The sequence below is a fragment of the Lagenorhynchus albirostris genome, chromosome 6, assembly GCF_949774975.1.
Source record: "Lagenorhynchus albirostris chromosome 6, mLagAlb1.1, whole genome shotgun sequence".
NCBI lineage: Eukaryota > Metazoa > Chordata > Mammalia > Artiodactyla > Delphinidae > Lagenorhynchus > Lagenorhynchus albirostris.
The window spans coordinates 57,718,554-57,742,535 of NC_083100.1; the positions used below are offsets into that span (position 1 = coordinate 57,718,554).

At 36.9% G+C, this 23,982-nt stretch overlaps 1 protein-coding gene across 9 annotated transcripts in view; it reads left to right on the forward strand.

Moving 5' to 3' along the window:
- ATF2 (activating transcription factor 2) overlaps window positions 1–23,982 on the forward strand; it is an 87,381-nt gene that overhangs the window by 16,641 nt on the left and 46,758 nt on the right. For 8 of the 9 annotated variants that reach the window (XR_009541152.1, XR_009541153.1, XM_060152602.1 and 5 more), the window contains 2 exons: window positions 1,371–1,445; window positions 15,835–15,904. Coding sequence is in view for 7 of the 9 variants with exons in the window: in XM_060152602.1 (XP_060008585.1) it covers window positions 1,414–1,445; window positions 15,835–15,904 (102 nt within the window). In the remaining 2 variants the exon portion in view is untranslated. The remainder of the gene's footprint in view (window positions 1–1,370; window positions 1,446–15,834; window positions 15,905–23,982) is intronic. The other variant, XM_060152606.1, reaches the window with a different exon arrangement.

Sequence of the window (23,982 nt, forward strand, 5' to 3'; positions counted from 1 at the left end):
TACCAAATTGAATTGAAATTATATTTCTGTATTCTTTCTTCTGCTTGACTGAAAGTTTCTCAAAGTGGAGGGACTGTTTGTTTTGTTTTGGTTTTTTTTGGACTGTTTGTTTTTTCACCTTTGTGTCTTGGCATGAGTTTGGTGTTTAAATGTTTCTTGAACTTAACTGAGTTTAAATATTGCTTTGATTTTTCAAAGCAATATGAACTGCATTTATTAGTTTTAGAAATTTTTTGAGTTAGATAACTTAAACTAAATTTATCTGACTTTTTCATATCATATGGCTGTTTATTCATTCCTTAATATTTAATGAGTAAATGCTACTATAAGCTAGGCACTGTTTCAGGTAGTTAACCCAAAGATAAGTTCCTTGTCTTCATTGAGTTCACATTCTACTGGTAATGACTGAAGCATAACTTTTATAGGTTTCCTTTGGATTATTCCAGTGCTTTTTCCCCCTCTTCTCACAGGCAACATGATAAAGTTGAATGTGAATGATGAAATGTAACCTTACCAGATAGATAGAAGTTTTGCCTGGGACCAGGAAAAGAACTTTCTTCTTCCTTTCTCCTATATCAGACCATCTCTGACTCTAGGACTCAGAAGTGTAGCTATTTACACATTTCCCCACAGGAATTACCCAATTTTCCTGAGCAGGACATTCTTGACACCACATTTATAAGCAAAATTATGTAAAATAAAAATTTTCTCTGTGTACCATTGGTTTATTTGCATAAGCATATAGTTAACTCTGTTTGCCACTACATGGGGTTTCAGTGAATGTAATGGAGGATTAGCAGAGTTTAAAGATGAGGCACTGACCCTCATAGTTTAAACATAGTTTAAGTATGTTGTACTTGTCCTTAAGCTAATGTCAAATAAGTAAACTATAAAGTTAGGGAAGAGGGAACTTCTTATAAAGATCAACTATCATTACATTATGGGACAAATAGTGATGAATTAGGCTGAGAACCAGACCATCACTGACTACATTTTTTAAAACTTAAAGCTTTCTGAATAGACATTTTGAAATACTAGATCTCATCTTTTCATCAGACGTCAAAAGTCAGGATTTTCACTTTTTTAATTACTGCTCTTCAACCACAGTCCTAAAGGCTAAGTTAAATGTTTCTCTTTTACCCTCTTTATCGTGGAGTTGGATATATTAATACCTATGTTTAAGACATTTATATGGGTGTTCATATTTTAGGAGCAGTGCTCTATTATAAAGATTCTTAATAGTGAGTGGGTTTTTGGATGACAGTAGTGTTACAAAGAGTGTAATTATTTGAGTGTTTTTATTGTTTTACTATGTTTCAAGAAATGTTTCAAAACTATATTTAACAGTGTGAAACCACTTCATTTTTCAGTATCCTTGCCATGAAAAAGAGGACGTGATAAGTTGTACAACTTATGAAATTCAAGTTACATGTGAATTCTGCCAGGTGTGTATGCAATATTTGGTATTTTGTGCTTTTTTCATATTTTAGATTATAAAAATTCTCATAGGTTATTTCTAAATAAATATTTCAAGTGTTTTTCATAAATAAGAAAATACTTATCTAGTATGTAGTTTAGCTGCTACTTCTATAGTATTTTAAAGTTATCAAATAGAGCATCAAAATACACTTAACTATGACAAGCATAAACATATTTTAGGGTTTTGATTTCTCCTAAAATGAGTTCCAAATAATACTAGTCCCATGAGATGTTCTAGTATTGTTCTAGTGAAAAAGGTTCAAATAGAAAATGGATGTGGCAGAAATGCTGTATTCTAGGTGCTCTTCTGGTCATTTCTCTTGAACATATAAAGTCTGAAAAGTCCTGCCCCTAAAAAACAGTATTCTAGCATTTCCCAAATTTGGCCATAATAGTGATTGTCATCTCTGTTCCTGAAGAGAAACTTATTTCCGAAAGGTTAACACACTAGTGTTGAAAAAGAAACAATGTTACAGTATTTTTAGTTGTCAAATATAGTTCATATATGTAATTTCTATGAAGAAAGCAAAAACAAAAACCTACAAGTTAACGGAAGGAATAATTGGAAACTTTAAGTCTATATCAAAAAGTAGGAAAACAATCTTGACTCAAAAATGTCTTTTTGTAGTTGTTTGGTTCAAATCTGGATCCAAGAAAGTCCCCATATTGCATTTTGTTTAGTATGTTTATTAGACCTCTTTTAATCTAAAACAGTTCCCCTCTACCTCCTCTTTTCTTTAGTTCCCCATGACATTTATTTCTTGAAGAAACCAGGTCTTTTGTCCTGTAGAATTTGGCTAATTCCAGCTTGGTGATGTTGTTTGACATGTTTTTCTTTTCTTTTTTTTTTTTTTTACGTTAGAGGATTCTTTTTAAAATTTATTTTTTTATACAGCAGGTTCTTATTAGTTATCTGTTTTATACATATTAGTGTATACATGTCAATCTCAGTCTCCCAATTCATCCCATCCCCACCCCCACTTTCCCCCCTTGGTGTCCATACATTTGTTATCTACATCTGTGTCTCTATTTTGCCTTGCAAACCAGTTCATCTGTACCATTTTTTCTGGATTCCACATATAATATGCATTAATATACGATATTTGTTTTTCTCTTTCTGATTTACTTCACTCTGTATGACAGTCTCTAGGTCTGTCCACATCTCTACAAATGACCCAATTTTGTTAATTTTTATGGCTAAGTAATACTCCATTGTATATATGTACCACAACTTCTTTATCCATTCGTCTGTCAATGGGCATTTAGGTTGCTTCCATGACCTGGCTGTTGTAAATAGTGCTGCAGTGAACATTGGGGTGCATGTGTCTTTTTTTTTTTTTTTTTGGCGGAACGCGGGCCTCTCACTGCTGTGGCCTCTCCCATTGCGGAGCACAGGTTCCGACACACAGGCCCAGTGGCCATGGCTCACGGGCCCAGCCGCTCCGCGACATGTGGAATCCTCCCAGACCAGGGCACGAACCCATGTCCCCTGCATCGGCAGGTGAACTCTCAACCACTGCGCCACCAGGGAAGCCCGCATGTGTCTTTCTGAATTGCAGTTTTCTCTGGTTATATGACCAATAGTGGGTTTGCTGGGTCATATGGTAATTCTATTTTGAGTTTTTTAAGGAATCTCCATACTGTTCTCCATAGTGGCTATATCAATTTACATTCCCACCAGCAGTGCAAGAGGGTTCCTTTTCTCCACACCCTCTCCAGCATTTGTTGTTTGTAGATTTCCTGATGATGCCTATTCTAACTGGTGTAAGTGATACCTCATTGTAGTTTTGATTTGCATTTCTCTAATAATTAGTAATGTTGAGCAGCTTTTCATGTGCCTCTTGGCTATCTGTATGACTTCTTTGGAGAGATGTCTGTTTAGGTCTTCTGCCCATTTTTTGATTGGGCTGTTTGTTTTTTTAATATTGAGCTGCATGAGCTGTTTATATATTTTGGAGATTAATCCTTTATCCATTGATTCATTTGCAAATATTTTTCCCATTCTGAGGATTGTCTTTTTGTTTCGTTTATAGTTTCCTTTGCTGTGCAAAAGCTTTTAAGTTTCATTAGGTCCCATTTGTTTATTTTTGTTTTTATTTCCATTACTCTAGGAGGTGGGTCATAAAAGATCTTGCTGTCATTTATGTCAAAGAGCATTCTTCCTATGTTTTCCTCTAAGAGTTTTATAGTGTCCGGTCTTACATTTAGGTCTTGAATCCATTTTGAGTTTATTTTGGTGTATGGTGTTAGGGAGTGTTCTAATTTCATTCTTTTACATGTAGCTGTCCAGTTTTCCCAGCACCACTTGTTGAAGAGACTGTCTTTTCTCTATTGTATATCCTTACCTCCTTTGTTGTAGATTAGTTGATCATAGGTGCGTGGGTTTATCTCTGAGCTTTCTATCCTGTTCCGTTGATGTATATTTCTGTTTTTGTGCCAGTACCATATTGTCTTCATTACTGTAGCTTTGTGGTATAGTCTGAAGTCAGGGAGTCTGATTCCTCCAGCTCTGTTTTTTTCCCTCAAGTCTGCTTTGGCTATTCGGGGTCTTTTCTGTCTGCACAGAAATATTAAGATTTTTTGTTCTAATTCTGTAAAAAAAAAAAAAATGCCACTGGTAATTTGATAGGGATTGCACTGAATCTGTAGATTGCTTTGGGTAGTATAGTCATTTTCACAATGTTGATTCTTCCAATCCAAGAACATGGTATATCTCTCCATCTGTTGCTATCATCTTTAATTTCTTTCATCAGTGTCTTATAATTTTCTGCATACAGGTCTTTTGTCTCCCTAGGTAGGTTTATTCCTAGATATTTTATTCTGTTTGTTGCAATGGTAAATGGGAGTGTTTCCTTAATTTCTCTTTCAGATTTTTCATCATTAGTGTATAGGAATGCAAGAGATTTCTGTGCATTAATTTTGTATCTTGCTACTTTACCTGATTCATTCATTAGCTCTAGGAGTTTTCTGGTGGCATCTTTAGGATTCTCTATGTATAGTATCATGTCATCTGCAAACAGTGACAGTTTTACTTCTTCTTTTCCAATTTATATTCCTTTTATTTCTTTTTCTTCTCTGATTGCCGTGGCTAGGAATTCCAAATTTATGTTGAATAATAGTGGCGAGAGTGGACATTGTTGTCTTCTTCCTGACCTTAGAGGAAATGCTTTCAGTTTTTCACCATTGAGAATGATGTTTGCGCTGGGTTTGTTGTATATGGCCTTTATTATGTTGAGGTAGGTTCCCTCTATGCCCACTTTCTGGAGAGTTTTTATCATAAATGGGTGTTGAATTTTGTCAAAAGCTTTTTCTGCATCTATTGAGATGATCATATGGTTTTTATTCTTCAATTTGTTAATATGGTATATCACACATATTAATTGATTTGCATTATACTGAAGAATCCTTGCATCCCTGGGATAAATCCCACTTGATCTTAGTGTATAATCCTTTTAATGTGTTGTTGGATTCTGTTTCCTAGTATTTTATTGAGGATTTTTGCATCTATATTCATCGGTGATATTGGTCTGTAATTTTCTTTTTTTGTAGTATCTCTGTCTGGTTTTGGTATCAGGGTGATGGTGGCCTCTTAGAATGAGTTGAGAGTGTTCCTTTCTCTGCAAGTTTTTGGAAGAGTTTGAGAAGGATGAGTGTTAGCTCTTCTCTAAACATTTGATAGAATTCACCTGTGAAGCCGTCTGGTCCTGGACTTTTGTTTGTTGGAAGATTTTTAATCACAGTTTCAATTTTATTACTTGTGATTAGTCTGTTCATATTTTGTTTCTTCCTGGTTCAGTCTTGGGAGGTTCAACCTTTCTAAGAATTTGTCCATTTCTTCCAGGTTGTCCATTTTATTGGCATAGAGTTGCTTGTAGTAGTCTCTTATGATGCTTTGTATTTCTGCAGTGTCCATTGTAACTTCTCCTCTTTCATTTCTAATTTTATTGATTTGAGTCCTCTACCTCTTTTTCTTCATGCGTCTGGCTAAAGGTTTATCAATTTTGTTTATCTTCTCAAAGAACCAGCTTTTAGTTTCATTGATTTTTGCTATTTTTTCTTTGTTTCTATTTCATTTATTTCTGATCTGATCTTTATGATTTCCTTCCTTCTGCTAACTTTGGGGTTTTTTTGTTCTTTCTGTAGTTCCTTTAGGTGTAAGGTTAGAGTGTTTATTTGAGATTTTTCTTGTTTCTTGAGGTAGGCTTGTATAGCTATAAACTTCCCTCTTAGAACTGTTTTTGCTGCATCCCATAGGTGTTGGATCATCGTGTTTTCATTGTCATTGTCTCTAGGTATTTTTTGATTTCCTCTTTGATTTCTTCAGTGATCTCTTGGTTATTTAGTAATGTATTGTTTAGCCTCCATGTGTTTGTGTTTTTTGCGTTTTTTTTTTCCCTGTAACTGATTTCTAATTTCATAGCATTGTGGTCGGAAAAGATGCTTGATATGATTTCAGTTTTCTTAAATTTACTGAGTCTTGATTTGTGACCCAAGGTGTGATCTATCCTGGAGAATGTTCCGTGTGCACTTGAGAAGAAAGTGTAATATGCTGTTTTTGGATGGAATGTCCTGTAGATGTCATTTAAATCTATCTGGTCTAAAGAAAAAGCTTGTGTTTCCTTATCAGTTTTCTGTCTGGATGATCTGTCTATTAGTGTAAGTGAAGTGTTAAAGCCCACCCTATTGTGTTACTGTCAATTTCCTCTTTTATAGCTGTTAGCAGTTGCCTTATGTATTGAGGTGCTCCTATGTTGGGTGCATATTTATTTATAATTGTTGTATCTTCTTCTTAGATTGATCCCTTGATCATTATGTAGTGTCCTTCCTTGTCTCTTATAACATTCTTTTTTTTTAAGTCTATTTTATCTAACATGGGTATTGCTATTCCACCTTTCTTTTGATTTCCATTTGCATGGAATATCTTTTTCCATCCCCTCACTTTCAGGCTGTATGTGTCCCTAGGTCTGAAGTGGGTCTCTTGTAGACAGCATGTATATGGGTCTTAATTTTGTATCCATTCAGTGAGCCTGTGTCTTCTGCTTGGGGCATTTAATACATTCACGTTTAAGGTAATTATCGGTATGTATGTTCCTATTACCATTTTCTTAATTGTTATGGGGTTTTTTCCTAGGCCCTTTTCTTTTGTGTTTCCCTCTTAGAGAAGTTCCTTTAACATTTGTTGTGGAGCTGGTTTGGTGGTGCTGAATTCTCTTAGCTTTTGCTTGTCTGTAAAGCTTTTGATTTCTCTGTTGAATCTGAAAGAGATCCTGCCGGGTAGAGTAATCTTGGTTGTAGGTGTTTCCCTTTCATCACTTCAAATATATCTTGCCACTCCCTTTTGCCTTGTAGAGTTTCTGCTGCAAAATCAGCTGTTAAGCTTATGGGAGTTCCCTTGTATGTTATTTGTCATTTTTCCCTTGTTGCTTTCCATAATTTTTCTTTGTCTTTAATTTTTGTCAATTTGATTACTATGTGTCTCAGCATGTTTCTCCTTGGGTTTGTCCTGCCTGGACTCTCTGTGCTTCCTGGACTTGGGTGGCTGTTTCCTTTCCCACATTAGGGAAGTTTTCGACTATAATCTCTTCAGATATTTTCTCGGGTCCTTTCTCTCTCTCTTCTCCTTCTGGAACCCCTATAATGTGAATGTTGGTGTGTTTAATGTTGTTCCAGAGATCTCTTAGGCTGTCCTCATTTTTTTTCATTCTTTTTTCTTTATTCTGTTCCGCAGCAGTGAATTCCACCATTCTGTCTTCCAGGTCACTTATCCGTTCTTCTGCCTCAGTTATTCTGCTATTGATTCCTTCTAGTATAGTTTTTTTTTTTTTTAAACATCTTTATTGGGGTATAATTGCTTTACAATGGTGTGTTAGTTTCTGCTTTATACCAAAGTGAATCAGTTATACATATACATATGTTCCCATATTTCTTCCCTCTTGCGTCTCCCTCCCTCCCACCCTCCCTATCCCACCCCTCCAGGCTGTCACAAAGCACCGAGCCAATATCCCTGTGCCATGCGGCTGCTTCCCACTAGCTATCTACCTTACTACGTTTGTTAGTGTATATATGTCCATGACTCTCTCTCGCCCTGTCACAGCTCACCCTTCCCCCTCCCCATAACCTCAAGTCCGTTCTCTAGTAGGTCTGCGTCTTTATTCCTGCCTTACCCCTAGGTTCTTCATGACATTTTTTTTCCTTAAATTCCATATAAATGTGTTAGCATATGGTATTTGTCTTTTTCTTTCTGACTTACTTCACTCTGTATGACATACTCTAGGTCTATCCACCTCATTACAAATAGCTCAATTTCGTTTCTTTTTATGGCTGAGTAATATTCCATTGTATATATGTGCCACATCTTCTTTATCCATTCATCCGATGACGGGCACTTAGGTTGTTTCCATCTCCGAGCTATTGTAAATAGAGCTGCAATGAACACTTTGGTACATGACTCTTTTTGAATTTTGGTTTTCTCAGGGTATATGCCCAGTAGTGGGATTGCTGGGTCATATGGTAGTTCTATTTGTAGTTTTTTTAAGGAACCTCCATACTGTTCTCCATAGTGGCTGAACCAATTCACATTCCCACCAGCAGTGCAAGAGTGTTCCCTTTTCTCCACACCCTCTCCAGCATTTACTGTTTCTAGATTTTTTTGATGATGGCCATTCTGACTGGTGTGAGATGATATCTCATTGTAGTTTTGATTTGCATTTCTCTAATGATTAATGATGTTGAGCATTCTTTCATGTGTTTGTTGGCAGTCTGTATATCTTCTTTGGAGAAATGTCTGTTTAGGTCTTCTGCCCATTTGTGGATTGGGTTGTTTGTTTTTTTGTTATTGAGCTGCATGAGCTGCTTGTAAATTTTGGAGATTAATCCTTTGTCAGTTGCTTCATTTGCAAATATTTTCTCCCATTCTGAGTGTTGTCTTTTGGTCTTGTTTATGGTTTCCTTTGCTGTGCAAAAGCTTTGAAGTTTCATTAGGTCCCATTTGTTTATTTTTGTTTTTATTTCCATTACTCTAGGAGGTGGGTCAGAAAGGATCTTGCTGTGATTTATGTCATAGAGTGTTCTGCCTATGTTTTCCTCTAAGAGTTTGATAGTTTCTGGCCTTACATTTAGGTCTTTAATCCATTTTGAGCTTATTTTTGTGTATGGTGTTAGGGAGTGATCTAATCTCATCCTTTTACATGTACCTGTCCAGTTTTCCCAGCACCACTTATTGAAGAGGCTGTCCTTTCTCCACTGTACATTCCTGCCACCTTTATCAAAGATAAGGTGTCCATATGTGCGTGGGTTTATCTCTGGGCTTTCTATCCTGTTGCATTGATCTATCTTTCTGTTTTTGTGCCAGTACCATACTGTCTTGATGACTGTAGCTTTGTAGTATAGTCTGAAGTCAGGGAGCCTGATTCCTCCAGCTCCTTTTTTCGTTCTCAAGATTGCTTTGGCTATTCGGGGTCTTTTGTGTTTCCATACAAATTGCAAAATTTTTTGTTCTAGTTCTGTGAAAAATGCCAGTGGTAGTTTGATAGGGATTGCATTGAATCTATAGATTGCTTTGGGTAGTAGAGTCATTTTCACAATGTTGATTCTTTCAATCCAAGAACATGGTATATCTCTCCATCTATTTGTATCATCTTTAATTTCTTTCATCAGTGTCTTATAATTTTCTGCATACAGGTCTTTTGTCTCCTTAGGTACGTTTATTCCTAGATATTTTATTCTTTTTGTTGCAATGGTAAATGGGAGTGTTTTCTTGATTTCACTTTCAGATTTTTCATCATTAGTATATAGGAATGCCAGAGATTTCTGTGCATTAATTTTGTATCCTGCCACTTTACCAAATTCATTGATTAGCTCTAGTAGTTTTCTGGTAGCATCTTTAGGATTCTCTATGTATAGGATCATGTCATCTGCAAACAGTGACAGCTTTACTTCTTCTTTTCCGATTTGATTTCCTTTTATTTCCTTTTCTTCTCTGATTGCTGTGGCTAAAACTTCCAAAACTATGTTGAATAAGAGTGGTGAGAGTGGGCAACCTTGTCTTGTTCCTGATCTTAGTGGAAATGCTTTCAATTTTTCACCATTGAGGATGATGTTTGCTGTGGGCTTGTCATATATGGCCTTTATTATGTTGAGGAAAGTTCCCTCTATGCCTACTTTCTGCAGGGTTTTTATCATAAATGGGTGTTGAATTTTGTCAAAAGCTCTCTCTGCATCTATTGAGATGATCATATGGTTTTTATTCTTCAATTTGTTAATATGGTGTATCATGTTGATTGATTTGCATATACTGAAGAATCCTTGCATTCCTGGGATAAACCCCACTTGATCATGGTGTATGATCCTTTTAATGTGCTGTTGGATTCCGTTTGCTAGTATTTTGTTGAGAATTTTTGCATCTATGTTCATCAGTGATATTGGCCTGTAGTTTTCTTTCTTTGTGACATCCTTGTCTGGTTTTGGTATCAAGGTGATGGTCGCCTCGTAGAAGGAATTTGGGAGTGTTCCTCCCTCTGCTATATTTTGGAAGAGTTTGAGAAGGATAGGTGTTAGCTCTTCTCTAAATGTTTCATAGAATTCGCCTGTGAAGCCATCTGGTCCTGGGCTTTTGTTTGTTGGAAGATTTTTAATCACAGTTTCAATTTCAGTGCTTGTGATTGGTCTGTTCATATTTTCTGTTTCTTCCTGATTCAGTCTTGGCAGGTTGTGCATTTCTAAGAATTTGTCCATTTCATCCAGATTGTCCATTTTATTGGCATAGAGTTGCTTGTAGTAATCTCTCATGAACTTTTGTATTTCTGCTGTGACAGTTTTTACTTCTCCTTTTTCTTTTCTAATTCTATTGATTTGAGTCTTCTCCCTTTTTTCTTGATGAGTCTGGCTAGTGGTTTATCTATTTTGTTTATCTTCTCAAAGAACCAGCTTTTAGTTTTATTGATCTTTGCTATTGTTTCCTTCATTTCTTTTTCATTTATTTCTGATCTGATTTTTATGATTTCTTTCCTTCTGCTAGCTTTGGGGTTTTTTTCTTCTTCTTTCTCTAATTGCTTGAGGTGCAAGGTTAGGTTGTTTATTCGAGATGTTTCCTGCTTCTTAAGGTGGGCTTGTATTGCTATAAACTTCCCCCTTAGAACTGCTTTTGCTACATCCCATAGGTTTTGGGTCATTGTGTCTCCATTGTCATTTGTTTCTAGGTATTTTTTGATTTCCTCTTTGATTTCTTCAGTGATCACTTCATTATTAAGTAGTGTATTGTTTAGCCTCCATGTGTTTGTATTTTTTACAGATCTTTGCCTGTAATTGATATCTAGTCTCATGGCGTTGTGGTCAGAAAAGATACTTGATACAATTTCAATTTTCTTAAATTTACCAAGGCTTGATTTGTGACCCAAGATACGATCTATCCTGGAGAATGTTCCATGAGCACTTGAGAAAAATGTGTATTCTGTTGTTTTTGGATGGAATGTCCTATAAATAAGTCCATGTTGTTTAATGTATCATTTAAAGCTTGTGTTTCCTTATTTATTTTCATTTTGGATGATCTGTCCATGGGTGAAAGTGGGGTGTTTAAGTCCCCTACTATGAATGTGTTACTGTCGAGTTCCCCTTTTATGGCTGTTAGTATTTGCCTTATGTATTGAGGTGATCCTATGTTGGGTGCATAAATATTTACAGTTGTTATATCTTCTTCTTGGATCGATCCCTTGATCATTATGTAGTGTCCTTCTTTGTCTCTTTTAATAGTCCTTATTTTAAAGTCTATTTTGTCTGATATGAGAATTGCTACTCCAGCTTTCTTTTGGTTTCCATTTGCATGGAATATCTTTTTCCATCCCCTTACTTTCAGTCTGTATGTGTCTCTAGGTCTGAAGTGGGTCTCTTGTAGACAGCATATATAAGGGTCTTATTTTTGTATCCATTCAGCCAATCTGTGTCTTTTGGTGGGAGCATTTAGTCCATTTACATTTAAGGTAATTATCGATATGTATGTTCCTATTCCCATTTTCTAAATTGTTTTGCGTTCGTTATTGTAGGTCTTTTCCTTCTCTTGTGTTTCTTGTCTAGAGAAGTTCCTTTAGCATTTGTTGTAAAGCTGGTTTGAGAGAGCTGAACTCTCTCAGCTTTTGCTTGTCTGTAAAGGTTTTAATTTCTCCATCAAATCTGAATGAGATCCTTGCTGGGTAGAGTAGTCTTGGCTGCAGGTTTTTCTCCTTCATCACTCTCAGTATGTCCTGCCACTCCCTTCTGGCTTGTAGGGTTTCTGCTGAGAGATCAGCTGTTAACCTTATGGGGATTCCCTTATGTGTTATTTGTTGTTTTTCCCTTGCTGCTTTTAATATGCTTTCTTTGTATTTAATTTTTGACAGTTTGATTAATATGTGTCTTGGCGTATTTCTCCTTGTATTTATCCTGTATGGGACTCTCTGTGCTTCCTGGACTTGATTAACTATTTCCTTTCCCACATTAGGGAAGTTTTCAACTATAATCTCTTCAAATATTTTCTCTGTCCCTTTCTTTTTCTCTTCTTCTTCTGAGACCCCTATAATTTGAATGTTGGTGTGTTTAATGTTGTCCAGAGGTCTCTTAGACTGTCCTTAATTCTTTTCATTCTTTTTTCTTTATTCTGCTCTGTGGTAGTTATTTCCACTATTTTATCTTCCAGGTCACTTATCCGTACTTCTGCCTCAGTTATTCTGCTATTGATCCCATCTAGAGTACTTTTAATTTCATTTATTGTGTTGTTCATCGTTGCTTGTTTCATCTTTATTTCTTCTAGGTCCTTGTTAACTGTTTCTTGCATTTTGTCCATTCTGTTTCCAAGATTTTGGATCATCCTTACTATCATTGTTCTGATTTCCTTTTCAGGTAGACTGCCTATTTCCTCTTCATTTGTTAGGTCTGGTGCATTTTTATCTTGCTCCTTTATCTGCTGTGTGTTTTTCTGTCTTCTCATTTTGCTTATCTTACTGTGTTTGGGGTCTCTTTGCAGACTGCAGGTTCGTAGTTCCCGCTGTTTTTGATGTCTGTCTCCAGTGGCTAAGGTTGGTTCAGTGGGTTGTGTAGGCTTCCTGGTGGAGGGGACTGGTGCCTGGGTTGTGGTGGATGAGGCTGGATCTTGTCTCTCTAGTGGGCAGGTTCACGTCTGGTGGTGTGTTTTGGGGTGTCTGTGGCCTTATTATGATTTTAGGCAGCCTCTCTGCTAATGGGTGGGGTTGTGTTCCTGTTTTGCTAGTTGTTTGGCATAGGTTTTCCAGCACTGTGGCTTGCTGGTCGTTGAGTGAAGCTGGGTGCTGGTGTTAAGATGGAGGTCTCTGGGAGATTTTCGCCGTTTGATATTATGTGGAGCTGGGAGGTCTCTTGTGGACCAGTGTCCTGAAGTTGGCTCTCCTATCTCAGAGGCAGAGCCCTGACTCCTGGCTGGAGCACCAAGAGCCTTTCATCCACATGGCTCAGAATAAAAGGGAGAAAAAGTAGAGAGAATTAGTAGAAGTATGAGGAAAGAAAGAAGGAAAGGAGGGAAGGAAGGAAGCAAGGGAGGAAGGAAGAAATAAAGAAGCAAAGAAGGAAAGGCAAGAAGGAAAGAAAGGAGGGAGGGAGGAAGGAAGGAAGGAGGGAAAGAAGGAAAGGCAAGAAGGAAAGAAAGGAGGGAGGGAGGAAGGAAGGAAGGAGGGAAAGAAGGAAAAAAGACAGAAAGAAAGAAGATACAGTAAAAATAAAGTATAATAAAGTTATGGAATTAAAAAATTCTTATTTAGAAAAAAAAAAGGGACGGATAGAACCTTAGAACAAATGTTGGAAGCAAAGCTATACAGACAAAATCTTACACAGAAGCATACACATACACCCTCACTAAAAGAGGTAAAGGGGGAAAAATCATAAATCTTGCTCTCAGAGACCACCTCCTCAATTTGGCATGATTCGTTGTCTAAAGGAGGGAAGGAAGGAAGGAAAGAAAGAAAGAACGAAGGTAAAGTATAATAACGTTATTAAAATTAATAAGAAAAAATTTTTTTAAAAAACCATGGACGGATAGAACCCTAGGACAAATGGTGGAAGCAAGACTATACAGACAAGATCTCACACAGAAGCATACACATACACATTCACAAAAAGAGGAAAAGGGAAAAAAAATCATAGATCTTGCTCCTAGAGTCTACTTCCTTAATTTGGGATGATTGGTTGTCTATTCAGGTATTCCACAGATACAGGGTATATCAAGTTGATTGTGGAGCTTTAATCCGCTGCTTCTGAGGCTGCTGGGAGAGATTTCCCTTTCTCTTCTTTGTTCTCACAGCTCACCGGGGCTCAGCTTTGGATTTGGCCCTGCCTCTGCGTGTAGGTCGCTGGAGGGCGTCTGTTTTTTGCTCAGACAGGACGGGGTTAAAGGAGCCGCTGATTCGGGGGCTCTGGCTCACTCAGGCCGGGGGGGAGGGAGGGGCACGGAGTGCGGGGCGGGCCTGCGGCGGCAAAGGCCGGCGTGACTTTGCACCAACCTGAGGCCCGCCGTGCGTTCTCCCGGGGAAGTTGTCCCTGGATCCCGGGAACCTGGCAGTGGCGGGCTGCACAGGCTCCGTGGAAGAGGGGTGTGGAGTGTGACCTGTGCTCGCACACAGGCCCCTTGGTGGCGGCAGCAGCAGCCTTAGCGTCTCCCGCCCGTCTCTGGGGTCCGCGCTTTTAGCCGTGGCTCGCGCCCGTCTCTGGGGTCCGCGCTTTTAGCCGCGGCTCGCGCCTGTCTCTGGAGTTCCTTTAAGCAGCGTTCTTAAACCCCTCTCCTCACGCACCAGGAAACGAAGAGGGAAGAAAAAGTCTCTTGCCTCTTCGGCAGGTGCAGACTTTTCCCCGGACTCCCTCCCGGCTAGCCGTGGTGCACTAACCCCTTCAGGCTATGTTCAAGCTGCCAACCCCAGTCCTCTCCCTGCGCTCCGTCCGAAACCGAAACCCGAGCCTCAGAGCCTCAGCTCGAAGCCCCGCCCGCCCCGGCGGGTGAGCAGACAAGCCTCTCGGGCTGGTGAGTGCCGGTCCGCACGGATTCTCTGTGCGGGAATCTCCCCGCTTTGCCCTCCGCACCCGTTGCTGTGCAGTCCTCCGCGGCTTCGAAGCTCCCCCCTCCGCCTCCCGCAGTCTCCGCCCGCGAAGGGGCTTCCTAGTGTGTGGAAACTTTTTCTCCTTCACAGCTCCCTCCCACTGGTGCAGGTGCCGTCCCTATTCTTTTGTCTTTGTTTTTTCTTTTGCCCTACCCAGGTACGTGGGGAGTTTCTTGCCTTTTGGGAGGTCTGAGGTCTTCTGCCAGCCTTCAGTAGGTGTTCTGTAGGAGTTGTTCCATGTGTAGATGTATTTCTGGTGTATCTGTGGGGAGGAAGGTGATCTCCGCGTCTTACTCTTCCGCCATCTTCCTCTCATTCCTAGTGTAGTTTTTATTTCAGTTATTGTATTGTTCATCTCTGTTTGTTTGTTCTTTAGTTCTTCTAGGTGTTTGTTCTTTAATTCTTCTAGGTCTTTCTTCAATATTTCTTACACCTTCTTCATCTTTGCCTCCATTCTTTTTCCGAGGTCCTGGATCATCTTCACTATCATTATTCTGATGTCTTTTTCTGGGAGGTTGCCTATCTCCACTTCATTTAATTGTTTTTCTGGGTTTTTATCTTGTTCCTTCATCTGGTACATAGTCCTCTGCCTTTTCATTTTGTTTGTCTCTGTGAATGTGGTTTTCGATCCACAGGCTGCAGAATTGTAGTTCTTCTTGCTTCTGCTGTCTCCCCTTTCGACATGTTTTTCTATCTCCTGTATTTCCTGTAGTTGGATCTAGAGAGGCTTGATTAGATTCAGGCTTGACTTTTTTCCCCCAAGAATCCTTTGTGTGCTTTCTAGCATCATATCGGGGGCACATAATGTTTGTCTCACTTTTAGTGATGTTAATTTAAGACTGACCTGTGAGTTCAGATGCTGTCACCCTGACCCAGCCATTATAAAGTTCCCATCACCTTTGTTCCTGATTGTTTTATCAGACACTGATGATAGTTACCTAGTCCATTATTTCATTGGGGTTTAAAGTGGTTATCTTCTCATTATTTCATTTCTCTGCACTTATGCTACTGAACAGGAAAGATTTAGACTGATAGATCAGGGTTCCTAATATTTTTTTCTGTAGTGTAAAATCTGCATGTTACATGTTTCTGTTTGTAATAAGAAAATGGAAGGTGGGGTTAAAATGTCAGTAAAAGTGTTTTACTTCACATTCAGATAGAAGGTGATAAGCTTAGTGAAAATCAAATAATATTACATTTTAAGTTGTTCTTTATTTAAAAATCTATACTGTGAAACATTTAGCCATTTCTTAATGTTTTATTATAGGCAATACAAGGACCTGTGGAATATGAGTGATGACAAACCCTTTCTATGTACTGCCCCTGGATGTGGCCAGGTAATATATAAATTGTTTTGTATATTCATATTTAGTAAAACACTTATGACAATATATGTTGTCATTAAAAGGATTCTTTTACAATGTTTTGTACAATTTTGGAGTTAGAATGAAAATAACCCAGAAAAATTTGGGGAAGAAATTAATTTTCCTCAATAGCACATCTGAGTTTTAAAGAATACAATCTAATATGGAAAAAAAAAAATTAAGTCTTGTAAGGGAAAGATGGAAAACCTGGAGAAAATCCAAGATTTAAAAGTATATTCATTTGACCATTATTGGTTGAAAATCATTGTGAACTGCCTAATTGGAAATCAGATATACATTATCTTTTATGAAAATTAGTTTACTTGCTGAACTCTTATGAAAAAAACTAATGTTTACCTCTGAGCATATCACTAATAATATATTAATGTTCTTAAGTATAACATCTTTAATATAGAGCATGTGTGGAAGCATTTTTAGAAAATAATATTTTAGTGTTACAGAAAATAATATTTCAGTGTTTTTTAATAGGCCGTTAAATTATTAATCTGTTACTGTTATAATAATCTTAAAATAGCTATAGACACTAAGGAATGAAAGAATAAATTTAATGTGTAGTAAAATTACAGAGTACTTAAATATACAAACTCTAAATCATAAATAAGTATTAAAGTGTTTCTTTGGTTCTCATTGTTTTCTTTAGCTGATATTTTAAATGGAGGTATAATTTATATACAATAAACTGCACATACTCATAGTGTACAGTTTGATACATTTTAACATATGTATGTATCCATAAAACCATCACCACAATTAAGATAGTGAACATATTCATCATCCCCAAAAGTTTCCTCATGCTTATTTGTTATACCTCCCTCCCATCCCTGTCAACCATTGATCTGCCTTCTGTCACTATAGGTTAGTTTGTATTTTCCAGAATTTTATATAAGTGGAATCATACAGTATGTACTTTTGACTGGATTCTTTCCTTCCACATAATTAATTTACAATTTCTGCATGCTATGTGATTAGTAGTTAATTCCTTTTCATTGAGGAGCAGTATTTCCTTATTTCACCATTAGTTTATTTATTCACTTGTTTATGGACATTTGTCTTATTTCCAGTTTTTAGTTGTTACAGATAAAGCTGTTGTGAATATTTATGTATAAGTCTTTGAATGAATGCATGCTTTCTTTTCTCTTGGGTGAGTACCTAGGAGAGTAGTGGTGGGATCATATGTAATATATAATAGGAAATTGCCAAACTGCTTTCTAAAACAGAGGTGTCACTTTGCATTTCCACCAACAGTCTATGAGAGGTCCTGTTGTATCATATCTTTGCCAACATTTGGTGTCAATCTTTTAATTTTAGCCATTTTCATTGTGTGTATACTGATATATAAAGTGTTACTTTGCATTTCTTTGTTGACTGATGAAAAAATGAGCACTTTTTTGGCTATTCGTATACTTTATTTTTTGTGAAATATCTTTTCAAATCTTCTACTTGTTTTTAAAAATTAGGTTGCCTGTCTTTTAATTATTGAGTTGTATGAGCTCTTTAAATATCCTAGGTACCAGTCTGTCATCAAATATTTCTCCAGGTCTGTGGTTTCCAACTTGATTTTCATAATAGTATCTTTTGATGAACAGATGTTTCTAATTTTAATGAAGTCTAATGTATTAATTTTTTCTCTTCTTTGGTTGTTGGTTTTTGTGACTTATCTAAGAAACTTTTGTTTAACCTTAAGTCACAAAGATATTCTCCATTGCTTTCCTCTGAAAGCTTGGTTTTTCGTTTCGGTCTCTTTTGTATCTTGAATTAATTTTTGTGTATAGCGTGAGGTAGGAATTGAAGCTCGCTTTTTTTTCCATATGGTTTCTCAGATATTCCAGTGTCGTTTGTTGAAAAGATTTTCCTTTCTCCATTAAATTGCTTCATCCCCTTTATTGAAAATCAAATGATTTGTGTAAGTGTGGATCTATTTCTTAGCTTTCTATTCTGTTCCTTTCATCAGTCTGTCAACTTTTATGCCAGTACCATACTGTCTTGATTGCTTTAGCTTTACAGTAAGCCTTCCAGTCAGGTAGAGTAAGTTCTCCAATTTAGTTTTTTTTCAGGATTGTTTTGGATAGTCTTTTAATTTTAATCATTCTGGTGAGGGTATAGTGGTATCTAAAGATTTTAATTTACATGGTGTCCATGATGTTGAGCAGGGTAAAGGTAGGAGTTACCAGGGTTGGTGATATTTTAGATAGGTTGGTCAGGGAATGCCTCTGTAATAAGGTGACATTTGAATAAAGATGTGGGAGCAAACCCTGCACATACCTGGGGGAAGAGTTTTCCAGACTGAAGGAACAGCAAATATAAAGTCTTGTAGGGAAGAAATGGATTTGGTGTGTTTAAAAACAGAAAGATGACTGTTGCAGCTGGAGCATATAGTGATTAATGAGGATAAGGGTAGGAGATGATGTCAGAAAGGTAGGGGAATAAAAAGAGTCCATAACCTGTAGGGCTTTTGTTGACTGTGATAAGGTATTTGGATTTTATTCAGAGAGCAAGGAAAAGCCATTGCTGAGCTAATAGTGAAAGTAGAGACTGGCAGCAGTCAGAGAGATAGTGGTGGCTTTGACTAGGTGAATAATGGACAAATAGAGAAATAGACTGATTTGACATATATTTTGGAGACATATTTTGTATACATTTTTCTATAAATTCAGGAAAGCTAAAAATTGCAATTTCTAAAATCCTTTTCAGCTAGAATTCTGGGTATGATTTTAGGTTCCACCAACCAGATTTACTCATTCTGGTAAATTACATTTACTCCTTGGATTTGGGACCAAGTTGAATGGAAAGGTGGTATTACTCAAGTCCTCCATTTTGCTGGAATGGATTGGACAGACACAGTATGAATCTTTAATCCCTGGATTACAGCTAATACAATATGTTTCTAGAGCCAGCCTTTGGACCATGACCAGTTTTGCTGTGTTGTTCTAGGAATCATTCGTGGAAACTCAGTCTCAAACTAGTCCCTAATTCCTTGTCCTATCCTTTTCTGCTTAAAATAGTTGGAATTGTTATTTTGTGATTGAGTCTTTAGTAACATACATGCCATTTTAAATAAAAAGAATTACATTTAAATTCACTTAAGAGAGCTTCCAAATGAAGCCAACAAAAGATCAGGGGGGATTTGACTTCAGGATGAATCCAAGAAGTCGAATTAGTACCATCCAACCTTCCCCGTTTTTGGTGCCTCTGCGCCAAAACTATCCCTTCCATCTTCTGCCTCCACCCCAACTCCCAAGGCCAGGCTGTCGTTTCTCCCTATCTGGGAGATAGAACCAGTGAAAGAATGACTCAGTAAAATTAGGAGAAAAAGGCAAATGGAAATGAGATAGTCTTTAGGTCAAGAAGATATTTTAAAATTGCTGAGAAAAATTACACAATCTGTTCAAGCATATCCAGACTGTTTCTAGACACTATTAATGGTTTGCTTCCTTAGCTGATGGGGTGAGGCAAATGGAACATTACACAGTACATCCCCGGGGTAAAGTAAGAGTTTATTCACCTCAACACCAGATCCAGAAAGTCTGGGAACTTTTTAATATTCATTGTTTAAGTTCTCGCAGCAGACTGCCTTGCACATGCCCAGTCCGTGTCCATGGCACAAATGGCCAAGAGACTGAGAGGTAGACTACCTCTTAGCCAGCCAAGAAGAGACCCTTCGTAGGGCTAAGGTCTTCTATGAACATAACAAGGGTGTTCCAGCACTTTATCAGGCCCCAAAGTCACCCATTGTTCTTCCTCATAATATATATCAGCAACATTTCCATCTAATGATCCTGCCTATAAATCAATCTATGCTTATTTTGACATTTTCTACCATAAGAATGCTTATACTTTTGGCAAAGCAGCAACCATTTTACTTCAGTGATATTAAAAGTACTCTTGCACTCTTATTCATTGCTGGTAAAAGTGCAAGATGGCACACCCCCTAGAGGGAGTTTGACAATATCTAGCAAAATTACACATGCATTTACCCTTTGACCCAACAATCCTACTTCTGGGACTCTATCCCAAAGGTGCACTGTCAAAACTATGAAAAGACATATGCCCAAGGTTATTAGATATATGTTCAATATATTTTGTTACCTGTCAGTCTCTGGACAGTAGTATTCCAGGAGAATAGAAGCAAAAGCTATAAAGCTTCTTGAAGCTTCAGTTTCGAAGTGACAGGTCATCACTTCTGCAGCATTCTGTTGATCAGTGCAAGTCACCAGACCAGCCCAGACTCAAGGGGTGGGGAAATAGATACCCTCCTCCGGATGGGAGAACCAGCCTTACCACATTGCAAAGGAAGGAGGGTACATATCATAATGGAAGGAATTTGTGGCCATATTTTACAATCTAGCACAGACAAATACTGAAATACTTAACAGGTAAAATAATTTCTGGGGATGGCCTCAAAAAAATCCATTGGGTGAATGGTGAGTAGAGATGAAATGAGATGGATCATAGGTTGATAATTGCTAAAGCTGGGTGAATGTGCAAAGGGGTTTATTACACTATTTCTTTTTAATTTACTAAAATGCAACAGAAGAAAAAGAAACCTATTGCTGAATGTAAGAACATATGTATGTATGTGCATCAGAGATTGTTTAAAAGACCTAATATTTTTTAAAAATATGAAAAACATTAAGAAGTTAGAATTGTTTTTTAGACTCCCTGTTATGAAAGGAGTTAACATTCATTTTTCCTACTTCTTTCCTCTCCCTTGATGTCTGATAATAATTTTTCCATTGTCAGGGTTTGTAATACATTTTGTCTGATAATCTATAATCCCCATATTTCTTTAGTTTTACTTCTGTATTTAAATAGTATAGATAGAGAGGAAGGGTGAGAGCTAAGCTTTAAGGCACTCCAGTGTTCAGAAGTCAGAAAGAGGGGGAGGATGTAGCAGAGGAGACTGAGAAGCAAGCAGACAATGAAGAAAAAGTATTTCAAAGTGTGGGGGAACAATGTAGTCATATAGTTGGTAGGGTAAGGTGAGAATTCAGTATTTATTATCGGATTTAGAAAAATGGGGATTATTAGACACCTTGCTAAGAGTAGCTTCAGTGAAGCAGCAGTGACAACAGTGAGATTGGAGTTAGCCTGACAAGTAAATGTGGAGAACCAGAAGTGGAGACATCATACGATACCTTTTTCTTGGAATTTAGCTTAAAGGGAACAGTAAAATAACTGCTGGAGGAGAATTGAAGATGGAGTTTTTTTGTTTGTTTTGAATTTTAAGGTGGGACTATCACAGCATATTTGACACTGCAGAGAGAGGGACTATTGCAGGAATGGGGTCCTTAAGAGAGGATGGGATCCGGTGTTCAAGTGAAGGAACTGGCCTTAGAAAGGACCATAGACAATTTATCCATAGTAACTGAAAGTGAAAAGGCGGGAAGAGGTGTGGAAGGTTTGAATAGAGAAAAGGAAGCATATCAAAACTTAGACATACAAACAGTTCTTCGATATGGTCACCATAAAAAACTACATTTCTTTTCATTCCATTACACAAAAGAAATCACCTTTAGAAGCTATGGCACATTGTTTTAAAGAGACTTGTATTACTTAGGATGCTGGCTGAAACAAAGACTCAACCTTAATAGATTGAGCAGTTTGTTCTTTATGTAATAACTGGGAAGTAGGAGTCCCAGGGCTGGCTGATTCTATAACCCTCAACATGCTACTTCCATTTTTAGCTCCATGATGGCTGTTCCAGCTCCTCACTCAAGTCCATATTCCAGCAATAAGAGAGGGAGAAGGGGAAGCAAAACACAGCATGTATACACCCATCATTTTAGGAGCATTAACTGGAAGTAATGCATATAATTTTCACTCATTCTTTTGGTCCCAGCCCAATCATATGCCCACCTAACTGCAAAGAAAACTAGAAAATGTGGTCTTTGTCCTGGGCAGCCAAGTGCTCACCTAAAATTCAGAAGTTCTTTTATTGAAGGAAAAAGGGTAATACATATTGAGGGACAGCTGGCGGTCCTTGTCATAGTTTTCAGAGATGATTTTAAATTTGGTAACCTAACAAAAAGTCATTTGGAGTCTGAGTCTGGTTAAGCTGGGTAATACTGAAATTACCAAAGTCTTGAGTTTAGTTAATAGTAATATATCAATGTTGGTTTCTTAGTTTTGATAAACGTACCACAGTAATGTAAGATGAGAACATTGGGGAAACAAACTGAGTAATGAGTGTGTGAGAACTCTCTGTACTATTATTACAACTTTTCTGTAAACTTAAAGGTTTTCCAAAATAAAAAGTTTATTCAAAACAATAACAACAAAAAGCTCTACCTGAGAAACACAAAAAAGTTGCTTATGAACCACAGAATAGAGCTTTCAGATATTTATCAAGTGTATATATACCATGTCTATTTATTTGTGCTCCAGCTTGTTTCAAAAAGGATTTGAGGAATTAAAGTTTCATATAATAGTTGTCATAGTAATAAAAACAGTTATAACAGTAGTAACATTTTTTAACTTAGCCAGTCACTGTGCTAAGAAGCTTATGTGGGATATGTCACTTAATCCTGCAAAAGCCCTATAAAATAGGTGCTACTGGCCTCATTTTATAAGTGAGCAGTTGAACTTAAATATACTACTGAATGTCTCTCAGTCACAGAGCCTGAAAATATTGAAGATAAGTTTGAACCCAAGCCTGCTCTTGTGTTAACATTTATAGCGAAACATCCCTAAATAGAATGTTCAGGCTTCAAGGTATATTTGAATACAGGTCTTTGTATATGTTTTTTTTTCAATTAACATTAAAGGTTTTTATTTCCTCATAATTACAAAAGCATCACTGAAAATGTTGACAAAAGGAGAAAATAAAATCCAGAGAGGACTTCTGTTAACATTTGGTGTATTTCCTATATCCTTCCCCCCTTTTATTTATTCAAACAAAATTGGGATCATACTGCACATATAGTTTTGTATTCTATTTGTATGCAGATGACACTATATGTATTATGGGCATTTTGTGTGTTAATTGAAAACATGGATTTGAGTTCCTGTGTAGTATTCTGTTGCCAGAATGTGTCCCATAATCTATTTACCCATTCCTCTTTTATGACCTAAAAATGAATTATTATGGCCTTAAAAAATCACAACATTGTGATGAGTATTCTTCTGTATTACCCTTTATATGCATCTCTAATTAATTCCTCAAAATACATTTTTAGAAATCAAATTATTGGGTGAAAATGTATACACATTTTTAAGGTTCTTCATACATTTTGCATATTGTTTTTAAAAGCTAAAACAATTTATTTTCACTAGTAATTTATCTAAGCACCGTTCTCATCATGAACACTCCAATGCTAGGTATTATTAACTATTTTTTGGCTTATATTTGTTCCCTAAGATACTTAAAATAGTCTAATCTCTATGTTATAATAATACCTTGTAACTGTTACTGGCCAAAATGATAATCCGGCTAAGGTCAGCATCATCCATTTGTTAAATCTTGCTTAGAACAGAAATGGTATAATCTCTCTCTAGATTCAAATAGTATTTCCTAGGAAATCAGAAGTTCTAATAAGAATTGATTTTAGAAACACCAATTTATTGGTGGTATTACAAATTATTTTTTGTCACTAGTAGGTGATAACATTATTCCAAATTTGAATTTCACCTTTAAAAAACTTAATGGACTTAAATTTTCAAATAGGTTTTTAAAATTTTTAATACATTTTGTTGATAATGTCATTTCAGAGATAGAGACTTATAGAATTCAATGCAGAGGATTTTAACGTTTGACTCTTTATATTACAATTTTTTTCATATGCTCGCTCAGTCACTATTAGGTATTTCACAAAGAGTCCTGTTCATTTCATTTGTTTTAACATGGTGTTCCATTGAATTCAGTAAAAGAGACAAAGTTGAGATAATTTAGTGAAAGATTCATTTAACATTGAAACTCATATTTTATTGATAGTATCTTTGCTTTTGGTGATACTCTTATTGAAAATTCTTTCTTTGGTAGAATGTTAATACATTATAAGCTGTTTTACAAAGGAGATAATCATTTTATTTAA